Source organism: Rhinoraja longicauda, chromosome 38, assembly GCF_053455715.1.
Source record: "Rhinoraja longicauda isolate Sanriku21f chromosome 38, sRhiLon1.1, whole genome shotgun sequence".
NCBI lineage: Eukaryota > Metazoa > Chordata > Chondrichthyes > Rajiformes > Arhynchobatidae > Rhinoraja > Rhinoraja longicauda.
This window is the reverse complement of record NC_135990.1, coordinates 5,252,411-5,277,016: the sequence shown is the minus strand read 5'-3', so window position 1 is coordinate 5,277,016 and position 24,606 is coordinate 5,252,411. Positions and strand designations below refer to the sequence as shown.

Below are 24,606 nucleotides of genomic sequence, written 5' to 3'. Positions count from 1 at the left end.
AATCGGACAAGGCCGGGCAGGGCCCTGTTGTGAGGGGCACTAACTCCACATTCGCTGGGCGGTGGTAGAATGGGACAGAGGTGCCCACAGACCATCGAGTTAAGGCTCAACGACCCCCAAAGAGTTAATGGTCTAGAATTTAGGAACGTCAACTTCAGTCGCCTATTCATTCCTCCCTTTGCAATTAACACATGAAAAGTTAAAAAAAAATCTGCCATGACTCACAGTTTGACCATATCTGATGGGCACGAAAAATGCTGGAGTAACTCAGCGGGACAGGCAGCATCTCTGGAGAGAAAGAACGGGTCTAGACCGTTCTACAGACTAAATTGCCTCTTGTTTGAATCTGTTGCCAACAAGCGGGACATCGCTATCTTGGGAATTCAACTGAATCCCCCGTGGAACTGGCCGCATATTTATACAGTAATAATATTAGTAATCTTGCGCGTGCAAGCACTCCCAGTCACCCTCTGCCCTCGTCAGTTCTGAAGCGCGCACCGATATAATGGGAGGGGGAAACCTATGTAAACATGTCACGCTGCACTTCAGGCCTCCCGCCAGTGGGGGGCGCTATGGCCATTCCATGTCAAGATGGTGGGGAGGGGTGGAGAGAGAGACACAAAACAAGTGGCTCCCGTTAAAATCGCGGCTCTAAAAATTGATGATGGTGTTATGAGTCGAAGGACAGGAGGTGGCGTTTGTGCGCCATTGCCCAATTACCCGTTGACGTCAGACATTGGGTTTTGACCCCCCCCCCCCAAGAGGTGGGCGATATATTCTAAGGTTTCTTGAGCTGAAAAGATCTGTGCAATTGTTTCTTTACCGGCTTGGTTTTTTTTGTGGGGGGGGGGAGGTTTTTTTGCATTTATTATTTTTCTCACTTAAATTCCCTGCCTTTTTTAGATTCTAGAAAAATACAATCAGGACGAGTCCTTTCCCTGATGCCTGATGCAGCAGCGAGCCCTGGCCCGGCCTCAGGGTGAGCCGCTGGTGGAGGGCTCAGCGGAGGCAGGGCCCTTGACGGAGGTAGGACTGGTCGTACTCTGCGAGGCTGAGGTGCAACTGCTTGGTCCAGCGATCACGTGCACGGTCGGTCTCTGAGCGAACAGGACTCCTGAAAGAAGAAGTAGAGGTTGGCTTCAGTTCGTGGCACAGCAACATCGCCATCGGGAGGTGGAGTTGGCTGCAGGCACGAGGAACGGCAGATTAGGGTTGCCAACTGTCCCTTACGAGACCGCCCTTGTCCCGTATTAGGCCCGGACGGCGCTGTAGGCCGGGACAGTGTAGGCCCAGACGCTGTAGGCCCGGACACTGTAGCCCGGGGGTCGCTGTAGTCCTGGACAGTGTAGGCCCGGATACTGTAGGTCCGGACGGCGTTGTAGGCCGGGACAGTTTAGGGCCAGACACTGTAGGGCCAGACGCTGAAGGCCCGGACACTGTAGGCCCGGACACTGTAGGCCCGGACACTGTAGGCCCGGACACTGTAGGCCCGGACACTGTAGGCCGGGACAGTTTAGGGCCAGACACTGTAGGCCCGGACACTGTAGGCCCGGACACTGTAGGCTGGGACAGTTTAGGGCCGGACACTGTAGGCCCGGACGCTGTAGCCCGGGGCCACTGTAGTCCTGGACAGTGTAGGCCCGGGCGTCGCCTAATGGAGGCCGCGTAGCAACCCGCCTCCCGGCCCGGGTGGCCGCCATTGGTGGAGCGGGAGCACGTGGCCGCTGGCCGGGTGAGGTCACATGGGGCGCGGGGCGGTGACGTCACCTTGTCCCTTATTTGGGAGTGAGATAGTTGGCAACCCTACTGCAGATGCCGTCTTTCGACACAAGGCACAAAGTGCTGGAGTAGCTCAGCGGGCCAGGCAGCGTCTCTGGTGAACATCAGCATCTCTCAGCGATCGTTTGGTTTCAGGAACCGATGTGTAGAAAGGAACTGCAGATGTAAGTTTACACCGAAGATGGACGCAGAATTCTGGAGTAACTAAACGGGACAGGCAGCATCTCTGGAGAGAAGGAATGGGTGACGTTTCGGAAGAAGGGTCTCGACCCGAAACATCACCCATTCCTTCTCGCCAGAGATGCTGCCTGACCCGCTGAGTTACTCCAGCATTTTGTGTCTACTTTCGGTTTAAACCAGCATCTGCCATTTTCTTTCCTACACATGAAGAGGCGAGACAGGGTTGTCAGGAGAAATGCCTTACCAGTGTAGAGAGTGCCGTTAATCTCGATGGACATGTTGATGCTGCTGATCCCGTTGGTCGACAAGTTCAAGGCGAGTTCCTGCCGATCGTCTGCACAAGAGGTGGTACAAGGTCCAGGTTAGACCGCGTGGGGCAGTGTGGGAGCGGGTCGTGTCGGCAGAGTGGGGACTCTGGAGGAGACCCTGAAGTTCCGTTAGACCGGGCGCTGATCCACGAGGCCGCTCGAGGGACAGACGCCCGGCGGAGGACACCGACAACGCCGCTTGGCCTGGGCGACCCCTGGTTCAGGGTGGCCAGGTTCAGCTCAAACTCCATCATCAAGTTTGCTGATGACACTTTGGTGGTGGGCCGGATCTCCGACAACGATGAGAAGGCCTACCGGGACGAGGTGGCTGATCTGGCACTCTGGTGTCAGGACAACAGCCTCCTCTTGAATGTCACTAAAACTAAGGAGCTGATTGTGGACTTTAGTAAGGGCTCAACATCCAAGGACGTACACGCCACTGGAGATAAATGGGTCTATTGTGGATAGGGTGAGCAGCTTTAAATACTTGGGAGTCCACATCACAGAGGATCTGATATGGGCAACGCACATTGCCGCACTGGTGGGTAAGGCAAAGCAGCGCCTTTACCACCTCAGACAGCTGAGGAAATTCAGAGTGTCTCTGAGGATCCTTCATTGCTTCTACTCTGGGGCTGTAGAGAGCATCCTGTCCGGCAACATTACAGTCTGGTTTGGGAACAGCTCTGCCTAGGACAGGATGGCCCTGCAGAGAGTAGTGCGTTCGGCAGAACGCACCATGGGAACTACACTCGCCCCCCTGCAGGACCTATACATCAGGAGGTGCAGATCAAGAGCCAGCAACATTATGAGGGACCCCTACCACCCCAGCAACGGACTGTTCCAGATGCTACGGTCAGGCAAACGCCTCCGCTGTCACGCTGTGAAAACGGAGAGGATGAGACGGAGTTTCTTCCCACAGGCCATCAGGACTGTTAACTTTTATAACTCCAGAGACTACATTTTATCTTCTCTGTATTGACTTTATTTATATGTTGTAACTGTAATTCTTTTTTGTGCACAATCCGCGGGCATTGCCACTTTCATTTCACTGCACATCGTGTATGTGTACGTGACAAATAAACTTGACTTGACTTGACAGCTGAGACCGGCATGGCTGGTAGAGCTGCCTGCCGCCTCACAGCGCCAGAGACCCAGGTTCTCCAGGGCTGTTTGTGTGGGGTTCCTACGTTCTCCCTGCGGCCGCGTGGGTTTTCTCCGGGTGCTCCGGTTTCCTATCACATCCCAAAGACGTGCAGGTTCGTTGGTTAATTGGCCCTCTGTAAATTGCCCGGAGTGACAAAAGTCGAATGGCCTACTCCTGCACCTATTGTCTATTGTCTAAAAGTGGGACAATATAGATCTAGTATGAACGGGGATTGCTGGATGGTGTGGACTCGATGGATCATAGAAACATAGTTGCTGGATTAGGCCATTCAGCCCTTCGAGCCAGCACCGCCATTCAATGTCATCATGGCTGATCAACCAAAATCAGCACCCCGTTCCTGCTTTCTCCCCATATCCCTTGATTCCATTAGCCCTAAGACCTAAATCTAACTCTCTCTTGAAAACATCCAGTGAATTGGCCTCCACTGCCTTCTGTGGCAGAGAATTCCACAGATTCACAACTCTCTGGGTGAAAACGTTTTAAGCTTATCTCAGTCCTAAATGGCCTAGCCCTTATTCTTAAACTGTGTGACCCCTGGTTCTGGACTCTGGAGGGAGTGGGCAGAGAATGTTTTGGGGTCGGGACCCTTCGTCAGACTCAGGTGAGGTTTTGGATTAGGTTCATTCTTTGAGCCATGAGTTTGAAGAAGGGTCCTGACTTTAAATATCACCTATCATCTATTGAAAGCTGGATAGAGCTCTTAAGGATAGCGGAGTCAGGGGGTATGGGGAGAAGGCAGGAACGGGGTACTGATTGAGAATGATCAGCCATGATCACATTGAATGGCAGTGCTGGCTCGAAGGGCCGAATGGCCTCCTCCTGCACCTATTGTCTATTGTCTATTGTCTATTGTCTATTATCCATTCCTTCCACAGATGCTGCCTGACCCGTTGAGTTTTAGATTTTTAGATTTAGATTTGGAGATACAGCGCAGAAACAGGCCCTTCGGCCCACCGGGTCCGCGCCACCCAGCGATCCCCGCACATTAACACTATCCTACACCCACTAGGGACAATTTTTACATTTGCCCAGCCAATTAACCTACATACCTGTACGTCTTTGGAGTGTGGGAGGAAACCGAAGTTCTCGGAGAAAACCCCCGCAAGTCACGGAGAGAACGTACAAACTCCGTACAGACGGCGCCCGTAGTCAGGATCGAACCTGAGTCTCCGGCGCTGCATTCGCTGTAAGGCAGCAACTCTACCGCTGCACCACCGTGCCGTCCACGTTACTCCAGCACTTTGTGTTCTACGGTATATTTATGAAGTTGCCATTGTTTGGTTGTTTACTGGCTGTTCCAATTCTTCCAGCATCTGCGTTTCTTGTGTCTCTTGGAATCAAGAACTAGCCGACCTCAGCTTTAGGTTTAGCTTTAGGGAAAAAGATTTAATAGGAACCTTAGGGGCAACTTTTTCACACAGAGGGTGGTGGGTGTATGGAACGAGCTGCCAGAGGAGGTCGTTGAGGCAGGGACTATCACAACGTTCCAAAAACATTTGGACAGGTACATGGATGCGATAGATTTGGAGGGATTTGGGGAAAATGCAGGCAGGTGGGACTAGTGTAGATGGGGCATGTTGGACCAAGGGTCTGTTTCCACACCCTGTGCCGATGACTGTATCTGATTACCTGCAGTGCACAAACAGTCCACATGATGGCACCAAACCCCCATTGAGAGGTTAAACGCTAAACTGAGGCATCTGATGAGGTCCGTGTTAACTAACCTGATCTCCCAGTGGCTGAGCACTTCAACTCCCCCTCCCATTCCCAGTCTGACCTTTCTGTCATGGGCCTCCTCCAGTGCCACATTGAGGCCCACTGGAAATTGGAGGAACAGCACCTCATATTTCGCCTGGGCAGCTTGCAGCCCAACAGTATGAACATTGACTTCTCCAACTTTAGATAGTTCCTCTGTCCCTCTCTTCCCCTCCCCCTTCCCAGTTCTCCCTCTATCTTCCTGTCTCCACCTATATCCTTCCTTTGTCCCGCCCCCCTGACATCAGTCTGAAGAAGGGTCTCGACCCGAAACGTCACCCACTCCTTCTCTGCCGAGATGCTGCCTGACCCGCTGAGTTACTCCAGCATTTTGTGAATAAATACCTTCCATCTGAGGAGGTTAATCTATTCTCAATCTCACTGGCCGTGCCTTCATGGGACAGTCAAAGACAGGCACAAAAAGCTGGAGTAACTCAGCGGGACAGGCAGCATCTCTGGAGAGAAGGAATGGGTGACGTTTGCGGGTCGAGACCCTTCCTCAGACTAGTTCGGGAAAAGGGAAACTAGAGATAGAGACGGTGATGTGGAGAGATAAAGAACAATGAATGATATGCAGAAAAGTAAGTAGGAAAAAAAACTGCAGATGCCGGTTTAAATCGAAGGTAGACACAAAATGCTGGAGCAACTCAGCGGGTCAGGCAGCATCTCGGGAGAGAAGGAATGGGTGACGTTTCAGTATCTTATCGAAACGTATAAGATTATTAAGGGGTTGGACACGTTAGAGGCAGGAAACATGTTCCCAATGTTGGGGGAGTCCAGAACCAGGGGCCACAGTTTATGAATAAGGGTTAGGCTATTTAGAACCGAGATGAGGAAAAACTTTTTCAGTCAGAGAGTTGTGAATCTGTGGAATTCTCTGCCTCAGAGGGCAGTGGAGGCCAGTTCTCTGAATACATTCAAGAGAGAGCTAGATAGAGCTCTTAAGGATAATGGAGTCAGGGGGTATGGGGAGAAGGCAGGAACGGGGTACTGATTGAGAATGATCAGCCATGATCACATTGAATGGCGGTGCTGGCTCGAGGGGCTGAATGGCCTCCTCCTGCTCCTATTGTCTATTGTCTATTGTCGAGACCCTTCTTCAAGTAGTTCAAGTAATTTTACTTCACAAAAAAGTAATGGTGATAAAGGAAACAGGCTTTTTTGGGGGTGAAAACGACTTGGGTGGGGGAGGGTTAGGGAGAGAGAGGGATAGCAGAGGTTACTTAAAGTTACCGAAACGTCACCCATTCCTTCTCTCCAGAGACGCTGCCTGACCCGCTGAGTTACTCCAGGTTTTTGTGTCTACCTTCGGTTTAAACCAGCATCTGCAGTTCCTTCCTACACATATCATGGGACAGCCCATTGTTGGAAGGCACCACAATAGCCCACCTTTCACAGGGCTTTCAAACTAAACAGGTCCCATTGCATTTTGGAAGAGTGGCTTCAAACAGTTCAAATGGCCCAAAATTTGGTAAAAGATTTCAAGGGGCGATTCTAACAGGAGGGGTAGAGATTTTTTTGTTGCCCAGTTGCCCAGACACCAGAAGGCACGATACCTGAGTGAGGGGGAATCAGGGATGTGTCAGGCGATGGCACTGAACAGCAAGAAACACAACCCTGCAGATGCTGGAAATCTGAAATCAAATCAGAGTGTGTCGACAACGCTCAACAGGACAGGCAGCGTCTATGGAGAAGGAAGGAGACTTTAATGATTCAGGTTGAAGATCCTGGGGTTTAAAAAAAAATGTAATCTGTTCCCAGAGTGGACAATTACATAGAAACATAGAAAATAGGTGCAGGAGTAGGCCATTTGGCCCTTCGAGCCTGTACGCACCGCCATTCAATATGATCCAGCTCAGTAACCTGTACCTGCCTTCTCTCCATACCCCCTGATCCCTTTAGCCACAAGGGCCACATCTAACTCCCTCTTAATATAGCCAATGAACTGGCCTCAACTACCTTCTGTGGCAGAGAATTCCACAGACTCACCACTCTCTGTGCGAAGAAATGTTGTCTCATCTCGGTCCTAAAAGACTTCCCCCTTATCCTTAAACTGTGACCCCTGGTTCTGGACTTCCCCAACATCGGGAACAATCTTCCCGCATCTAGCCTCTCCAACCCCTTAAGAATTTTATATGTTTCAATAAGATCCCCCCTCAGTCTTCTAAATTCCAGCGAGTATAAGCTTGAAGCCTGAGTAGTTAAAGGAGAAACTAAAGTATTGTAAAAGAAAAGACACAGAGTGCTGGAGTAACTCAGCAGGTCAGGCAGCATCTCTGGACAACATGGATGGGTGAAATTTCTGTAAAAATGTTGCCCTTCAGGTACCTATTAAACGGGGGGCGGCACCGTGGCGCAGTGGTAGAGTTGCTGCCTTACAGCGCCAGAGACCCGGGTTCGATCCTGACTACGGGTGCTGTCTGTACGGAGTTTGTACGTTCTCCCACATGAGTTTACTCTGGGTGCTCTGGTTTCCTCCCACACTCCAAATGAGGTGCAGGTTTGTAGGTTAATTGACTTTGGTAAATTTGTAAATTGTCCCTGGTGTGCAGGATAGTGCTAGTGTAGGAGGATTGCTAGTCGGACTCAGTTGGCCGAAGGGCCTGATTCTGTCTCTCAAAAGTCCAAAGTCTGTACGTCGAAATCTTTCCCCCTTCACCTTCAACCTAATTCCTCTGGTTTATGATTCCTGTGCCCCGGGTAAAAGAATCTGTGCATTTACCCGATCTTTTGATTTAGATTTTTTAGATTTAGAGATCTGTTCATGTCATGATGTTAAACAACTCTACAAGATCACCCCTCATCCTCCTGTACTCCAAGAATTCAGTGACTCAAAAGCTGTGCGAGACACGTGTTTATAACAGAGGTACCAAGGGTAGGGTTTTTAGTTCAGTTTAGTTTCGTTTATTGTCCCGTGTACTGAGGTACAGTGAAAAGCTTTTGTTGCGTGCTAACCAGTCAGCAGAAAGACAATGCATGATTACAATCGAGCCATTTACAGTGTATAGATACATGATAAGGGAATAACGTTTAGGGCAAGGTAAAGCTAGTAAAAGTCCGATCAAAGATAATCCGGGGGTCACCAATGAGGTGGATAGTAGTTCAGCACTGCTCTCTGGTTGTGGTAGGATGGTTCAGTTGCCTGATAACAGCTGGGAAGAAACTGTCCCTGAATCTGGAGGTGTGCGTTTTTGCACCTCTGTACCTTTTGCCCGATGGGAGAGGGGAGAAGAGGGAGTGGCCGGGGTGAGACTGGTCCTTGATTATGCTGCTGGCCTTGCCGAGGCAGCACGAGGTGTAGATGGAGTCAATGGAAGGGAGGTCGGTTTGTGCGATGGTCTGGGCTGCTGGCCTTGCCGAGGCAGCGTGAGGTGTAGATGGAGTCAATGGAAGGGAGGTTGGTTTGTTCGATGGTCTGGGCTGCGTCCACAATTCTTGCGGGTCTTGGATGGAGCTGTGTTCCCAAAGCAAGCTGTGACACATCCCAATAAAGTCTGAAGAAGGGTCTCCCATTCCTTCTCTCCAAGATGCTGCCTGACCCGCTGAGTTACCCCAGCATTTTGTGATACCGCCGATAAAATGCTTTCTACAGTGCATCTGTAGAAAGGTTTCTCTGCCTCAACCTTTGACTGCATCATCGGCAGAAAGATTCAAGCGGATAAACGGCCATGAAGTTATCGCTGTAACAACACAATTAAAACAAAACTCTTTGGACGACTGCCAATGACAACACTCAACTCTCATTCCCCAATGCACAAGCGATTTATACAGCACCTTTAATGCCATAAAACAACCTGATCTGCAGGCATGAAGCTTATTGTAAATTATATTCAGATTCTCAATGGCCCTGCTCTTGGGTCTTGGCCACTTCTACTCCAGGACCCCCTCACCCCTGGGGAGGGGCTACCAACAGGTGATGCAGCGCTAGAGTTGCTGCCTGACAGCGCCAGGTTCGATCCCGACTACGGGTGCTGTCTGCACGGAGTTTGTACGTTCTCCCCCCCCCCGTGACCCGCGTGGGGTTTCTCCGAGATCTTCGGTTTCCTCCCACACTCCCGAGACGAGACGTAAGTTAATTGGCTTGTTACAGGTGTAAATTCTCCCGAGAGTGTGTGGGATAGACAATAGACAATAGACAATAGGTGCAGGAGTATGCCATTCGGCCCTTCGAGCCAGCACCGCCATTCAATGTGATCATGGCTGATTATTCTCAATCAGTACCCCGTTCCTGCCTTCTCCCCATACCCCCTGACTCCGCTATCCTTAAGAGCTCTATCTAACTCTCTCTTGAATGTATTCAGAGAATTGGCCTCCACTGCCTTCTGAGGCAGAGAATTCCACAGATTCACAACTCTCTGACTGAAAATGTTTTTCCTCATCTCTGTTCTAAATGGCCTACCCCTTATTCTTAAACTGTGTCCCCTGGTTCTGGACTCCCCCAACATTGGGAACATGTTTCCTGCCTCTAACGTGTCCAACCCCTTAATAATCTTATACGTTTCGATAAGATCCCCTCTCATCCTTCTAAATTCCAGTTTATACAAGCCTAGTCGCTCCAGTCTTTCAACATATGACAGTCCCGCCATTCCGGGAATTAACCTAGTAAACCTACGCTGCACGTGTTAATGTGCGGGAATCGCTGGTCGGCGCGGACTCGATGGGCCGAAGGGCCTGTTTCCGCGCTGTATCTCTAAACTAAACTAAACCACGGTGGGTAGGAAGGAGCTGCAGATGCTGGTTCAAAACCGTAGACACAAAAAGCTGGAGTAACTCAGTGGGACAGGCAGCATCTGTGGAGAACATGGCGTGCGTGGGATAGTGTTAGTGTGCGGGGGCGGGGATGGCTGGTCTGTGCGGACTCGGTAGGCCGAAGGGCGCTGTAACTCTAAACTAAACTTAAGTGGGGCCTACCTTTGCCGTTGATCTTGATGCTCATGGGCATGTGGGTTGCCATGGCGAAGAGGTTGTGCTGCAGGGCGTGTTGCATCAGGCGTTGCTGGTCCTCCGAGAATCGAGCCACCCTCTTGTCCGGCGGCTCTCCGCTCTCCAGCTTCTCCCTCAACTGCTCCAGGGTGATGGGAAGCCCCACCGAATGGTGGCCGCCCAGCGAGAACGGGATGTGGAGATGGCTCGGGCCCAGAGCACAGCTGGCCAGACCATCCTCTGGGTGACGGAGACAGAACACAGGCCCGGGGCAGGTCAGCACTGCACAACACACACACACACAGGTCACACACACAGCACAGCTCACACACCAGCACAGTGACACACAACACAACACAACATACACACAGTGACACTCACACACACACAGCTCACACACAGCACACACACACACACACACAGCACACACAGCACAGCTCACACACCCCAGCACAGTGACACACACACACAGGTCACACACACACAGCCCGGCTCACACATATCCCGGCTGAAACACACAGCTCACACACACAGCACAGCTCACACACAGCGACACACACAGCACACACACACAGTGACACTCACACACACACAGCTCACACACACAGCACAGCTCACACACACACACACACAGGTCACACACACACAGCACACACACACACACAGCATAGCTCACACACACACACGCAGGTCACACACACACAGCACAGTGACACACACCCCAGCTCACACACACAGCACACACACACACAGCACAGCTCACACACACACACACACAGGTCACACACACACAGGTCACACACACACAGCACAGCTCACACACACACATCACAGTGACACACAGCTCACACACACAGCACAGTGACACACACACGCACACACACAGCTCACACACACCCGGCACAGCTCACACACACAGCACAGTGACACTCACACACACACACACAGCAGTGACACACACACACAGCTCACACTTAACACAGCACGCACACAGCACACACACACAACACAGCTCACACACACAGCATAATGACACACAGCACACACACATACACACAGCACAGCTCACACAGCAGCTCACACACAACACAGCACAGCTCACACACACACAGCAGTGACACACACACAGCGACACACACACAGCTCACAAACACAGCACAGCTCACACACAGCACAGCACAGCACAGCTCACACACAGCACAGCACAGCACAGCTCACACACACACAGCACAGCACAGCTCACACACACACACACAGTACAGCTCACACACACACACACAGCTCACACACACACACACAGCACAGCTCACACACACACACAGCACACACACACAACACAGCTCACACACACAGCATAATGACACACAGCACACACACACACACACAGCACAGCTCACACACACACACAGCACAGTGACACACAGCACAGCTCACACACAACCAGGGTTGCCAACTATCTCAATCCCAAATACAGGCCAAGGTGACGTCACCGCCCCGCGCCCCACGTGACCTCACCCAGCCAGCGGCCACGTGCTCCCGCTCCACCAATGGCGGCCGCCCGGGTCGGGAGGCGGGTTGCTACGCAACCTCCGTTAGGCGAACGCACTCGGCCCCGCTCCCCGAACACACTCCGTTAGCCTACACTGTCCCGGCCTACAGCGGCCCACGGGCCTAATACGGGACAAGGGCGGTCCCGTACGGGACAAACCAAAATACGGGATGTCCCGGCTAATACGGGACAGTTGGCAACCCTACAGCTCACACCCAGCCCAGCTCACACACATGGAGGGGCGATGGGGGGGAGGGGGAGAGTGGGGAGAGAGGGGGGGGGGGGGGGGGAGTAGATAGGGAGAGAGAGAAAGGGAAAGTTAGGGAGAGAGAGAGAGGAAGAAAGGGAAGGGAAGAGAGGGTGGGAGAGATGGAGAGTGAGGATGAGAGGAGGGAGAGAACGGGAGAGAGGGACGGTGAGAGGGAGAGAGGGCGAGGGGAGGAAGGGAGGGAGAGAGAGGGAGTGTGGGAGAGAGAGTGAGTTTGGGAGAGGGGGGAGGGAGGGAGAGAGAGGGAATGTGGCAGAGGGGGAGGGTGGGAGAGAGGGTGAGTGGGGAGAGGGGAGAGAGGGGGACAGAATTTATCTATCTGTGCCTTAAAAATATCCATTGACTTGGCCTCCACGGCCATCTCTTGAAATGAATGCTAGCTTTGAGTTTGCTTTCTTTACTGCTCATGCACCAGCACTCCCAAGTCCCTTTGCATCTTCGATTTCTGGATTCTCTCCCCATTTTGAAAATAGTCTAGGCCTTTGTTCCTACGGCCAAAATGCACGACCCCACACATATGCTGCACCATATTCCATCTCTTCACTTCTCTGCCCACTCTCCCAACCTGTCCAAGTCCTTCTGCAATAGACAATAGACAATAGGTGCAGGAGTAGGCCATTCAGCCCTTCGAGCCAGCACCGCCATTCAATGCGATCATGGCTGATCACTCTCAATCAGTACCCCGTTCCTGCCTTCTCCCCATACCCCCTCACTCCGTTATCCTTAAGAGCTCTATCCAGCTCTCTCTTGAAAGCATCCAATGAACTGGCCTCCACTGCCTTCTGAGGCAGAGAATTCCACACCTTCACCACTCTCTGACTGAAAAAGTTCTTCCTCATCTCCGTTCTAAATGGCCTACCCCTTATTCTTAAACTGTGGCCCCTTGTTCTGGACTCCCCCAACATTGGGAACATGTTTCCTGCCTCTAATGTGTCCAATCCCCTAATTATCTTATGTGTTTCAATAAGATCCCCCCTCATCCTTCTAAATTCCAGTGTATACAAGCCCAATCGCTCCAGCCTTTCAACATATGACAGTCCCACCATTCCGGGAATTAACCTAGTGAACCTACGCTGCACGCCCTCAATAGCAAGAATATCCTTCCTCAAATTTGGAGACCAAAACTGCACACAGTACTCCAGGTGCGGTCTCACCAGGGCCCGGTACAACTGTAGAAGGACCTCTTTGCTCCTATACTCAACTCCTCTTGTTACGAAGGCCAACATTCCATTGGTCCATTGGTCCCTACTTTCTCCACACTTACCTGCCCCTCCACCTATTTCCGTATCGTCTGCAAACTTGGCCACAAAGCCTTCAATCCCCTCGTCCAAATCATTAATATACAACGTGAAGAGTACCGGCCCCAGCCCTGGGGAACTCCGCTGGTCACTGACAGGCAAAGATACTAGAGGAGCAAGATGGACCACTCCGTTCAGATCGCCTATACTGAAGTGTAGTACGCAAAGGGGCGTTACGTCCGCCATTTTAGTAAGCAAAACCGGCCTCTCGCAGTGTAATCAGTGTTTTGGGGGAACAGTATGTGTGATGATACCATTAAAATGCAGAATATATCTCATCTATCAATCCACAGATTTCTGTTATTTTTCTTTTTAAATGTTTCTGCAAGTTTCTGCTTACTAAAATGGCGCCGTGACGTACTACGGTTTTTAGGGTCGAGTGGTCTATCTTGCTCCTCTAGTATCTTTGCTGGCAGGCAACCAAAAGAAGCCCCCGTTATTGCCACTCTTTGCCTTCTGCCATCCAGCCAACCTGCTATCCATGCTAGTATCTGCCCTTTGGTACCGTGGGCGCCCATCTTCCTTGGCAACCTCATGTGTGGCACCTCATCAAAGGCTCTCTGAAAATCCAGGTCTCCAACATTCAATCTCTCACGTAGACCACAAACTGCTGGAGTAACTCAGCGGGACGGGCAGCATCCCCGGAGAGAAGGAATGGGTGACGTTTCGGGTCGAGGCCCTTCTTCAGACTGAGAGTCAGGGCAGAGGGAGACACCAGAGGCATTGAAAGGCAAGGTGTGAAGATGACAGATCAAAGCAGACGCTGTCAAGGAAATGTTTTCAGTCAGAGAGTTGTGAATCTGTGGAATTCTCTGCCTCAGAGGGCAGTGGAGGCCAATTCTATGAATACATTCAAGAGAGAGCTAGATAGAGCTCTTAAGGATAGCGGAGTCAGGGGGTATGGGGAGAAAGCAGGAACGGGGTACTGATTGAGAATGACCAGCCATGATCACATTGAATGGCGGTGCTGGCTCGAAGGGCCGAATGGCCTCCTCCTGCACCTATTGTCTATTGTCTATTGAACGGTTCATTGCTGGCTGGGGAGGGGGGGGGCAAGGTGACAACGAGGCACACGATCAGATCAATTAGGGCGGCGGTGAAACTAGTCGGGGAACGAGGTTGGGAGAGGGGCGGAGAGAGAGGGAGAGCAAGGGTTACTCAGCCTGAAGAAGGCTCTCGACCCGAAACGTCACCCACTCCTGTCCCGCTGAGTTACTCCAGCTTTTTGTGCCTACCTTCGGTTTAAACAAGCATCTGCAGTTCCTTCCTACATATCCCTGTCCCGCCTGCAATTGGTCCAAAACGCCGCAGCGAGAGTCCTGACGGGTACCCGTAAAAGGGACCACATCACCCCGATTCTGGCCTCTCTCCACTGGCTCCCAGTACAGTACAGAATCAACTTCAAGTTCCTCCTATTCACATACAAAGCCCTAAACGGGCTTGCCCCCCCTACATCAAAAATCTTCCAACCCACCACTCTATCTCCAGGTCCCTCAGGACGGCCGACTTGGGGCTACTCACTAACCCGCGGTCTAGGCTTAAGCTCAGGGGTGACCGCGCTTTTGCGGTTGCAGCTCCTAGACTGTGGAACAGCATCCCTCTCCCCATCAGAACTGCCCCCTCCATCCACTCCTTTAAGTCCAGGCTCAAAACCTATTCCTACTCCCTAGCGTTTGAGGCCCTCTGAGGGGGCGCTGTGAACTGTTTATGTATGTGCTGTTATGTTTGTGTGCCATTGTATGTTCGTTCCTTAGTACCTGAACTGATGTGTAGCACTTTGGTCAACGTGGGTTGTTTTTAAATGTGCTATACAAATAGAATTGACTTGACTTGACTTGACATCCAATTTCTTACGACCGGTTAGAGGGTTGTCAAGCTGGGGAAAAGGGAGGCGGGAAAGTGAGCATGGGTTACTGATTGTGGACGATCAGCCATGATCAGGATGAATGGCGGTGCCGGCTCGAAGGGCCGAATGGCCTCCTCCTGCACCTGTTGCCTGTGTTTCTATGGGAAGAGCAAGCATCGAGGAAGGCGGCAGTTACCTTTTTTGATGACCTGGCCGGGAGAGAGGTGGATGCCGTTGCTGGAAGAAACATTCATGGAGGGCAGGTGGACCCTGGGAGGGGAGAGGAGGCCGGGGGCCGTGCTGGGGGAGTAGCCGAAGAGAGCAGAGCTGTAGCTGGGCCTCCTGCCCTCTCTCCGGTTGCTGTCGATCGCTGCCTGCAGCTCGGCAGGTGAGCTGAGCGATTGTTTTTCACATTCGTACGGGTAGAGGTATTTCATGTATCTGCGGACAGACAAAAACACGCCCGTTACACACTTCCCCGCACACTGTCATATAGAAACATAGACAATAGGTGCAGGAGGAGGCCATTCGGCCCTTCCAACCAGCACCGCCATTCATCCTGATCATCCATAATCAGTAACCTGTGCCCAACTTCTCCCCATATCCCTTGATTCCACTAGCCCCTAGAGCTCTATCTAAGTCTCTTTTAAATTCATCCAGGTACTGTCTGTGTGGAGTTTGAACGTTCTTCCTATGACCAAGTGGGCTTCCTCCAAGTTTAGAAACATAGAAAATAGGTGCAAGAGGAGGCTATTCGGCCCTTCCAGCCAGCACCGCCATTCATCCTGATCATGGCTGATCGTCCACAATCAGTAACCCGTGCCTGCCTTCTCCCCATATCCCTTGATTCCACATGCCCCCAGAGCTCTATCTAACTCTCTCTTAAATCCATCCAGTGATTTGGCCTCCACTGCCCTCTGTGGCAGAGAATTCCACAAATTCACAACTCTCTGGGTGAAACAGTTCCTTCTCACCTGTTTTAAATGGCCCCCCCTTTATTCTAAGACTGTGGCCCCTGGTTCTGGACTCCCCCCAACATTGGGGACATTTTTCCTGCATCCAGGTTGTCCAGTCCTTTTATAATTTTCTACGTCTCTATAAGATCCCCTCTCATCCTTCTAAACTCCAGTGAATACAAGCCTAGTCTTTTCAACCTTTCCTCGTATGACAGTCCCGCCATCCCAGGGATCAATCTCGTGAACCTACGCTGCACCGCCTCAATTACAAGGATGTCCTTCCTCAAATTAGGAGACCAAAACTGCACACAATACTATATGTTCCAAAACATGTGGAATTCTCTGCCACAGCGGGCAGTGGAGGCCAATTCACTGGATGTTTTCAAGGGAGAATAGGAAATAGCTCTTAGGGCTAACGGAATTATTATTATTATTATTGTTATTATTATTATTATTAGCGCAAACTGCGATGGCTGGGCCATGTCCACCACATGGAGGATGGCCATATTCCAAAAGACATCCTCTATGGAGAGCTGACATCTGGGAGGAGAACCATCGGCCGCCCCCAGCTACGTTACAAGGATGTCTGCAAGAGAGATTTGAAGGCGCTCGACATCGATGTGGAGTCCTGGGAGAGCCTTGCAGCTGGCCGCACGAGGTGACAATAGACAATAGGTGCAGGAGGAGGCCATTCGGCCCTTCGAACCAGCACCGCCATTCAATGTGATCATGGCTGATCATTCTCAATCAGTACCCCGTTCCTGCCTTCTCCCCATACCCCCTGACTCCGCTATCCTTAAGAGCTCTATCCAGCTCTCTCTTGAATGCATTTAGAGAATTGGCCTCCACTGCCTTCTGAGGCAGAGAATTCCACAGATTCACAACTCTCTGACTGAAAAAGTTTTTCCTCATCTCAGTTCTAAATGGCCTACCCCTGATTCTTAAACTGTGTGGCCCCTTGTTCTGGACTCCCCCAACATTGGGAACATGTTTCCTGCCTCTAACGTGTCCAACCCCTTAATAATCTTATACGTTTCGATAAGATCTCCTCTCATCCTTCTAAATTCCAGTGTATACAAGCCTAGTCGCTCCAGTCTTTCAACACACGACAGTCCCGCCATTCCGGGAATTGACCTAGTACCCAGTGGAGAGGTACCCTGAACCAACATCTCAAAATGGGGGAAGGGACACTGATGAACGGGGCTGAGGGTAGGCACTCACTGTGTCCTGAGTGTAAAGGCTGCGCTGGTGATTGAGGTAGGTAGGTTCAGACCCTTGGTGATTTCCCGCCAGATCTTCTTGTTGATGACTTCCACCAGGCCCCCCTTCTCGGTGACCAGTTTGTACAACATGTACAGGTCTAACACTTGCTTCGCCATGATGGGGATCCTGTTCACTGGGGTTCCTGCAAAAGACAAGAGTTTTTTTGTCCATCAGTGAGTTACTGTTAAAAGCACAAGGTACTTGCGTTATACCTTCACACGTGATCGGAGCAGAATTGGGCCATTCGGCCCATCAAGTCTACCCCGCCATTCAATCATGGCTGATCTCTCTCTCCCTCCTAGCCCCATTCTCCTGCCTTCTCCCCATAACCCCTGAAACCCATCAGGTCATAAGTGATATGATCAGAATTAGGCCATTCGGCCCATCAAGTCTACCCCGCCATTCAATCATTGGAGGAACAGCACCTCATATTTCGCCTGGGCAGTTTGCAGCCCAGTGGTATGAACATCGACTTCTCCAACTTTAGATAGTTCCCCTGTCCCTCCCTTCCCCTCCCCCTTCCCAGATCTCCCTCTATCTTCCTGTCTCCACCTATATCCTTCCTTTGTCCCGCCCCCCTGACATCAGTCTGAAGAAGGGTCTCGACACGAAACGTCACCCATTCCTTCTCTCCCGAGATGCTGCCTGACCCGCTGAGTTACTCCAGCATTTTGTGAATAAATCGATTTGTACCAGCATCTGCAGTTATTTTCTTATACCGCCATTCAATCATGGCTGATCTATCTCTCCCTCCTAACCCCATTCTCCCCATAACTCCTGAAACCCATCAGGTCATAAGTGATATGAGCAGAATTGGGCCATTCGGCCCATCAAGTCTACTCTGCCATTCAATCATGGCTGATCTATCTCTCCCTCCTAACCCCATTCTCCTGCCTTCTCCCCATAACCCCTGACACCCGCACTAATCAAGAATCTATCAATCTCCTCCTTAAAAATGGTGAATGTTTATGTTAAATTTTATTTTATGTGGCTGTGTGTCTTGCTGCTTTTTACTTAGATTGGCTGTATGCTAACTCAAATTTCACTGTACCTTAAATGGCACATGTGACAACAAATTGATCTTGAATCTTGATCTTGAAGATATCCGTTGACTTGGCCCCCACAGCCTTCTGTGGCAATGAGTCCCACAGATTCACCACCCTCTGACTAAAGAAATTCCACCTCATCTTCCTTCCGAAAGGAACGTCCTTTAATTCCGAGGCTGTGCCCTCTGGTCCTGGACTCTCCCACTGGTGGAAACATCCTCTCCACATCCACTCTCACCAGTGCAATGTCATGGTGCCGGGCCAGAGGGAACGAGAGAAAGCCAGGAACTATAAACCATGACTTATGGCGTTTTAAGCGGGCTCATACACTATTCAGTGATGGGTGAATCAATACAGGATGACCTTGGCTGACACGGGCTCTAACACAGCAACTTAAGGCAGGACTCCCCACCCAGGCTGCACTTGCAGATTTATAGAGATTAAGCATGTCAGAACATCAGATTTAATCGCAAAGTGGTACTAACGTGAGGGTAATGATCATATTTTTCATGGGTTGCAGAGACAGCTTCACAGCTTGTAACAATCTCAAAACTCTAAATGGACGTGACTATGTCTATTCCTTCTCTCCAGAGATGCTGCCTGTCCCGCTGAGTTACTCCGGCTTTTTGTGTCCATCTTCGGTTTAAACCGGCACCTGCAGTTCCTACCTACAAGTCTGAAGAAGGGTCTCGACCCGAAACGTCACCCATTCCTTCTCTCCAGAGATGCTGCCTGTCCCGCTGAGTTACTCCAGCTTTTCGTGTCCATTCTCGGGTCAAACCAGCACGTGTAGATCCTACCGACAGGTCATAAGAAGGGTCTCGACCCGAAACGTCGCCTATTCCTTCCCTCCAGAGATGCTGCCTGTCCCGCTGAGTTACTCCAGCTTTTTGTGTCTATCTTCGGTATAAATCGGCATCTGCAGTTCCTTCCTACATCACTCACTATAGTCTGCTTTCAGAAGAGTCAGCTCCTGGGGTGAGTTGCAGGTGGAAAATCTGGAGAGCGATGTTTAGAGATACAAATACAGCGTGGAAACAGGCCCTTCGGCCCACCGAGCCCTTGCTGACCATCGATCACCCGTTCACACTAGTTCTGTTATCCCACTTTCTCATCCACTCCCTGCACACTAAGGGGAATTTAGAAGGCCAATTAAGCTTGAGTCATTGGAGTGTTGTTTATAACATAACATAACATAACAACACTTTATTGTCATTCGGCACAACACCGAACGAAATTTCAGCAGTCACAAAACACAGCAAAAAGAAAAAAAAACAACACAGGACACCCGACCCCAACACAAACATCCATCACAGTGACTCCAAACACTCCCCTCACTGTGATGGAGGCAACAAAACTTCCCCTCTCTTCCCCCCGCACCCACGGACATGTACCGAGGTACGGTGAAAAGCAGATGGGTATCTAGGTCAGATTCAACCAAGTGGGATCAAGGGCCTGGTTCTGTGTGCTGTATGATTCTATTAATCTCCTTTCAAGAGATTCAAGATTCAAGATACAACATATCTTTATTTGTCATCCTTTTATGGACGAAATTCAGTCACCCACAGTCCAACAATAAAAGCATTAAAATAGGCAAATTACACAATAAAAGCATTAAAATAGGCAAATTACACAACCCCAACCAACACGCAAAAAAAAAAGAAACATCCATCACAGTGAGTCTAGATAATAGGTACAGGAGTAGGCCATTCGGCCCTTCGAGCCAGCACCACCATTCAATGTGATCATGGCTGACCATTCTCAATCAGTACCCCGTTCCTGCCTTCTCCCCATACCCCCTGACTCCGCTATCCTTAAGAGCTCTATCTAGCTCTCTCTTGAATGCATTCAGAGAACTGGCCTCCACTGCCTTCTGAGGCAGAGAATTCCACAGATTCACAACTCTCTGACTGAAAAAGTTTTTCCTCATCTCAGTTCTAAATGGCCTACCCCTGATTCTTAAACTGTGGCCCCTTGTTCTGGACTCCCCCAACAAAGGGGAACATGTTTCCTGCCTCTAACGTGTCCAACCCCTTAATAATCTTATACGTTTCGATAAGATCCCCTCTCATCCTTCTAAATTCCAGTGTATACAAGCCTAGTCGCTCCAGTCTTTCACCTAGTAGGCAGCTATTTCTCAGTGGTGTGGTGTTTCCACACTGAGCTATCTTAAGTCTTTAGACCAGGATGGTGTAACGTCATCATGTATAAACAGTGTGGATATGGGAGTGAGAATACCCTTGTTCTAAACCAAGCTCGGCAACCAGCCTACTTTCGTCTCCTTCTCAATTCTGGCAAGAGTCTTCAACCTGAAAAATGAGCTCTGTTTCTCTAAAAGAGGCACAAAGTGCTGGAGGAACTCAGCGGGTAGGGCAGCCATCTCTGGAGGACATGGATTGGTGATGTTTTGGGTCAGGACCCTTCTTCAGACTGGTTGTCGTTGGAGGGAGAAAGCTGGAGGAGATTTGGGAGAAGGTCAAAGCCCGGCAAGTGATAGGTGGAAACAAGGAACTGGAGATGTGGGTTCATTATCATTAGTTTTATAGACAATAGACAATAGGGTGCAGGAGGAGGCCATTCGGCCCTTCGAGCCAGCACCGCCATTCAATGTGATCATGGCTGATCATTCTCAATCAGTACCCTGTTCCTGCCTTCTCCCCTTACCCCCTGACTCTGCTATCCTTAAGAGCTCTATCCAGCTCTCTCTTGAATAGAGCTCTCCAGTTTTAGTTTAGCTTAGCTTAGAGTTGCAGTGTGGAAACACATCCTTCGGCCCACCAAGTCCGCACCGACCAGCGATCCCCGCACACTAACACTATCTTACACAGGCTGGGGACAATTCACACTTACGTCCAAGCCAATCAACCTACAAACCTGCACGTCTTTGGAGTGTGGGAGGAAACCGAAGATCTCGGAGGAAACCCACGCAGGTCACGGGGAGAACGTGCAAACTCCGTACAGGCAGCGCCCGTAGTCGGGATCGAACCCGGGTCTCCAGCGCTGTGAGGCAGCAACTCTACCGCTGCGCCACCGTGCGGCATTTTGCATCCTTTAGTGTATTAACCAGCATCTGCAGCTCCTTGCTTCGACCGAATGGAGAACATGCACTCCTCCCCAAACTTATTATACATGGCGTTGAATAATAATAAATGGAACGAGTTGCTGTTAATATGTCAGCGTGGTAAATATGTCAGTGGATTAGCAGCTTAAATGTTCCCAACAAAGGACCAGGAAGAAAGAAGGAAATTTAATTAAGCTTGGCTTTGAAGTACACTTCAAATACCTGTCTGCTTTCTCACATTGAAATTGCTGATTGAGTTTAGGGGGATTGAATGGAAGCTAATAGGCTGTCAGGGAGCACGATTGGAAGCATCAAAATCAGGACAAAACCCTGTGACTCTCAGAGCTGATAAACATCTGTGCTGCCAAATGAGAGCAGGAAGTGACTGGGAAGGCCAGCACGACCTACCGCAGTACAAGGGAATGAACACTTCATGTCTGAAGAAGGGTCTCGACCCAAAACCTCACTCGTTCCTTCTCTCCAGAGATGCTTGCTTACCTGTCCCGCTGAGTTACTCCAGCTTTTTGTGTCTCTCTTCATTTTAAACCAGCATCTGCCGTTCCTTCCGACACACAAACTCTTCATGTTCAACAGGGCAAGGGCAGCAGCATAACCAAGGACCAGCCGCACCCCGGCCACTCCCTCTTCTCCCCTCTCCCATCGGGCAAAAGGTATAGAAGTGTAGAAACGCACACCTCCAGATTCAGGGGCAGTTGTTATCAGGCAACTGAACCATCCTACCACAACCAGAGAGCAGTGCTGAACTACTATCTACCTCTTTGGAGACCCTCGGACTATCTTTAATCGGACTACACGCTGGCTTTACCCTGTACCAAACCGCTTATAAGGTGAGTCTGAAGAAGGGTCTCGACCCGAAACGTCGCCCATTCGTTCTCTCCCGAGATGCTGCCTGACCCGCTGAGTTACTCCAGCATTTTGTGAATAAATACCTTCGTTTAGTTTGCACAGTAATCAACCAGAACCAGAAACATTATCCCCTTATCATTTATCTTTACATATTAAATGTACGTTCTCCCCGTGACCTGCGTGGGTTTTCTCCGAGATCTTCGGTTTCCTCCCACACTCCAAAGACGTACAGGTATGTAGGTTAATTGGCTGGGTAAAATGTAAAAAATTGTCCCTAGTGTAGGATAGTGTTAATGTGCGGGGATCACTGGGCGGCTGTATATATATCACTGTTTCCGGCTGTATATATATGATATGATAGCTCGATTGTAATCATGCATTGTCTTTCTGCTGGAGATAGAGAACAGAATGCTGGAGTAACTCAGCGGGACAGGCAGCATCTCTGAATGACGTTTCGGGTCGAGACCCTTCTTCAGACCCTGTGCTGACGGTGAGCACACAACAAAAGCTTTTCACTGACAATGAGATAAACTAAACGAAACTTAACACCTTGGACAAGCAAGGGAGCCAGTCAAAGCTGGCCCCCCCGCGTTCCGTTGCCATGGGTGACCACCATCAGAGACCGGTGCAATGATGGGCAAATGGGATGAGTTGCCCTTAAAGTAAAAATCCAAGCATCAGTGTATATAGCTGGACCTTTATTTAGTATCGGAGATAGTTTTGGTTTTAGAGGCACAGTGTGGAATCGGGACCTTCAGCCCACCGAGTCCACACCGACCAACATAGTATAAGAAAATAACTGCAGATGCTGGTACAAATTGAAGGTATTTATTCACAAAATGCTGGAGTAACTCAGCAGGTCAGGCAGCATCTCGGGAGAGAAGGAATGGGTGACGTTTTCGGGTCGAGACCCTTCTTCAGACTGATGTTTTCCGTAGAGTAGGAGGGCAGGAGAAATCACAGAGGGGGAGCAACGAGAGGGCATGTTGCTAAACTCTCGTTGAAGAGACGAGGAGAACTTCTTCAAAGTGGACATACCTTGAAGAGAAATCGCAGTGGAGCAACAAGTAGTATAAGAAAATAACTGCAGATGCTGGTACAAATCGAAGGTATTTATTCACAAAATGCTGGAGTAACTCAGCAGGTCAGGCAGCATCTCGGGAGAGAAGGAATGGGTGACGTTTCGGGTCGAGACCCTTCTTCAGACCAACATAGTGTACGCTAGTTCTATCCTACACTCCCGGGGACAATTTCCAGAAGCACAATTAACCCACAGACCTAAACGTCTTTGGAGTGTGGTAGGAAACCAGAGCACCCGTGAAAACCCGCGCGGTCACGGCGAGAACGTACAAACACCGTACGTACAGTGCCCGCGGTCACGATGGAACCCGGGTCTCCGGCGCTGTGAGGCAGCAACTCTGCCGCTGCGCCACCCCGCGCTGCCCAATCTCTCTCCAAACCGTGGCCTTGGTGAATTAGAAGACCTCTCTACTCCCCCCCCCACTTGTTAAAATCATTAGTAACGTATATTTGGGCTGTAACTGGGGAAGGCATCTGGCTTGCATTTTTGATGTGCTAAACTCTCCACACACACACACCACAAACACACACTGACAATCGTGCGTACAAACACATACACACACGCTTGTGTGTAACACATACGTACGTGCGTGTGTATAGGGCCTCACTATTCCTAGCGATGTTGCCTGATCTGATGAAGGGTCCTGACCCGAAACGTCACCTACCCATTTTCTGCAGAGATGCTGTCTGGCCCGCTGAGTTACTCCAGCACTTTGTGTCGATCCTAATTACAAATGCTTCCACTAGTCAGCAGCTGCCACAGGTTGTGAATAGTAGTTCAGTTTATTGTCACGTGTACCGAGGTACAGTGAAAACCTTTTGTTGCGTGCTAACCGGTCAGCAGAAAGACAATACATGATTACAATCGATCCATTTACAGTGCCCAGATACATGATAAGGGAATAATGTTTAGTGCGAGGTAAAGCCAGCAAAGTCCGACCAAGGATAGTCCGAGGGTCTCCAAAGAGGTAGATCGTAGTTCAGCACTGCTCTCTGGTTGTGGTAGGATGGTTCAGTTGCCTGATAACAGCTGGGAAGAAACTGTCCCTGAATCTGGAGGTGTGCGTTTTCACATTTCTATCTATACCTTTTGCCGAAGATAGACACAAAATGCTGGAGTAACTCAGCGGGACAGGCAGCTTCTCTGGAGAGAAAGAATGGGTGTGGGTTGGGGTCGAGACCCTTCTTCAGAAGCTGAGTTACTCCAGCTTTTTGTGTCTATTTTCACTTTAACCAGCATCTGCAGTTCCTTCCTTTTGCCT

General features: G+C 50.3%; 1 protein-coding gene across 1 annotated transcript in view; it reads right to left on the bottom strand.

The window, feature by feature from the left end:
* Positions 1–542: 542 nt before the first annotated feature.
* Positions 543–24,606, bottom strand: part of LOC144610862 (AT-rich interactive domain-containing protein 3B-like) — a 30,480-nt gene continuing 6,416 nt past the window's right edge. The window contains exons 2-6 of the mRNA XM_078429830.1: positions 17,249–17,432; positions 15,268–15,512; positions 10,099–10,350; positions 2,204–2,293; positions 543–1,114 (exon numbers count right to left, since the gene is read on the bottom strand). Of these exons, the coding sequence (XP_078285956.1) occupies positions 975–1,114; positions 2,204–2,293; positions 10,099–10,350; positions 15,268–15,512; positions 17,249–17,432 (911 nt within the window). The 3' untranslated portion in view covers positions 543–974. The remainder of the gene's footprint in view (positions 1,115–2,203; positions 2,294–10,098; positions 10,351–15,267; positions 15,513–17,248; positions 17,433–24,606) is intronic.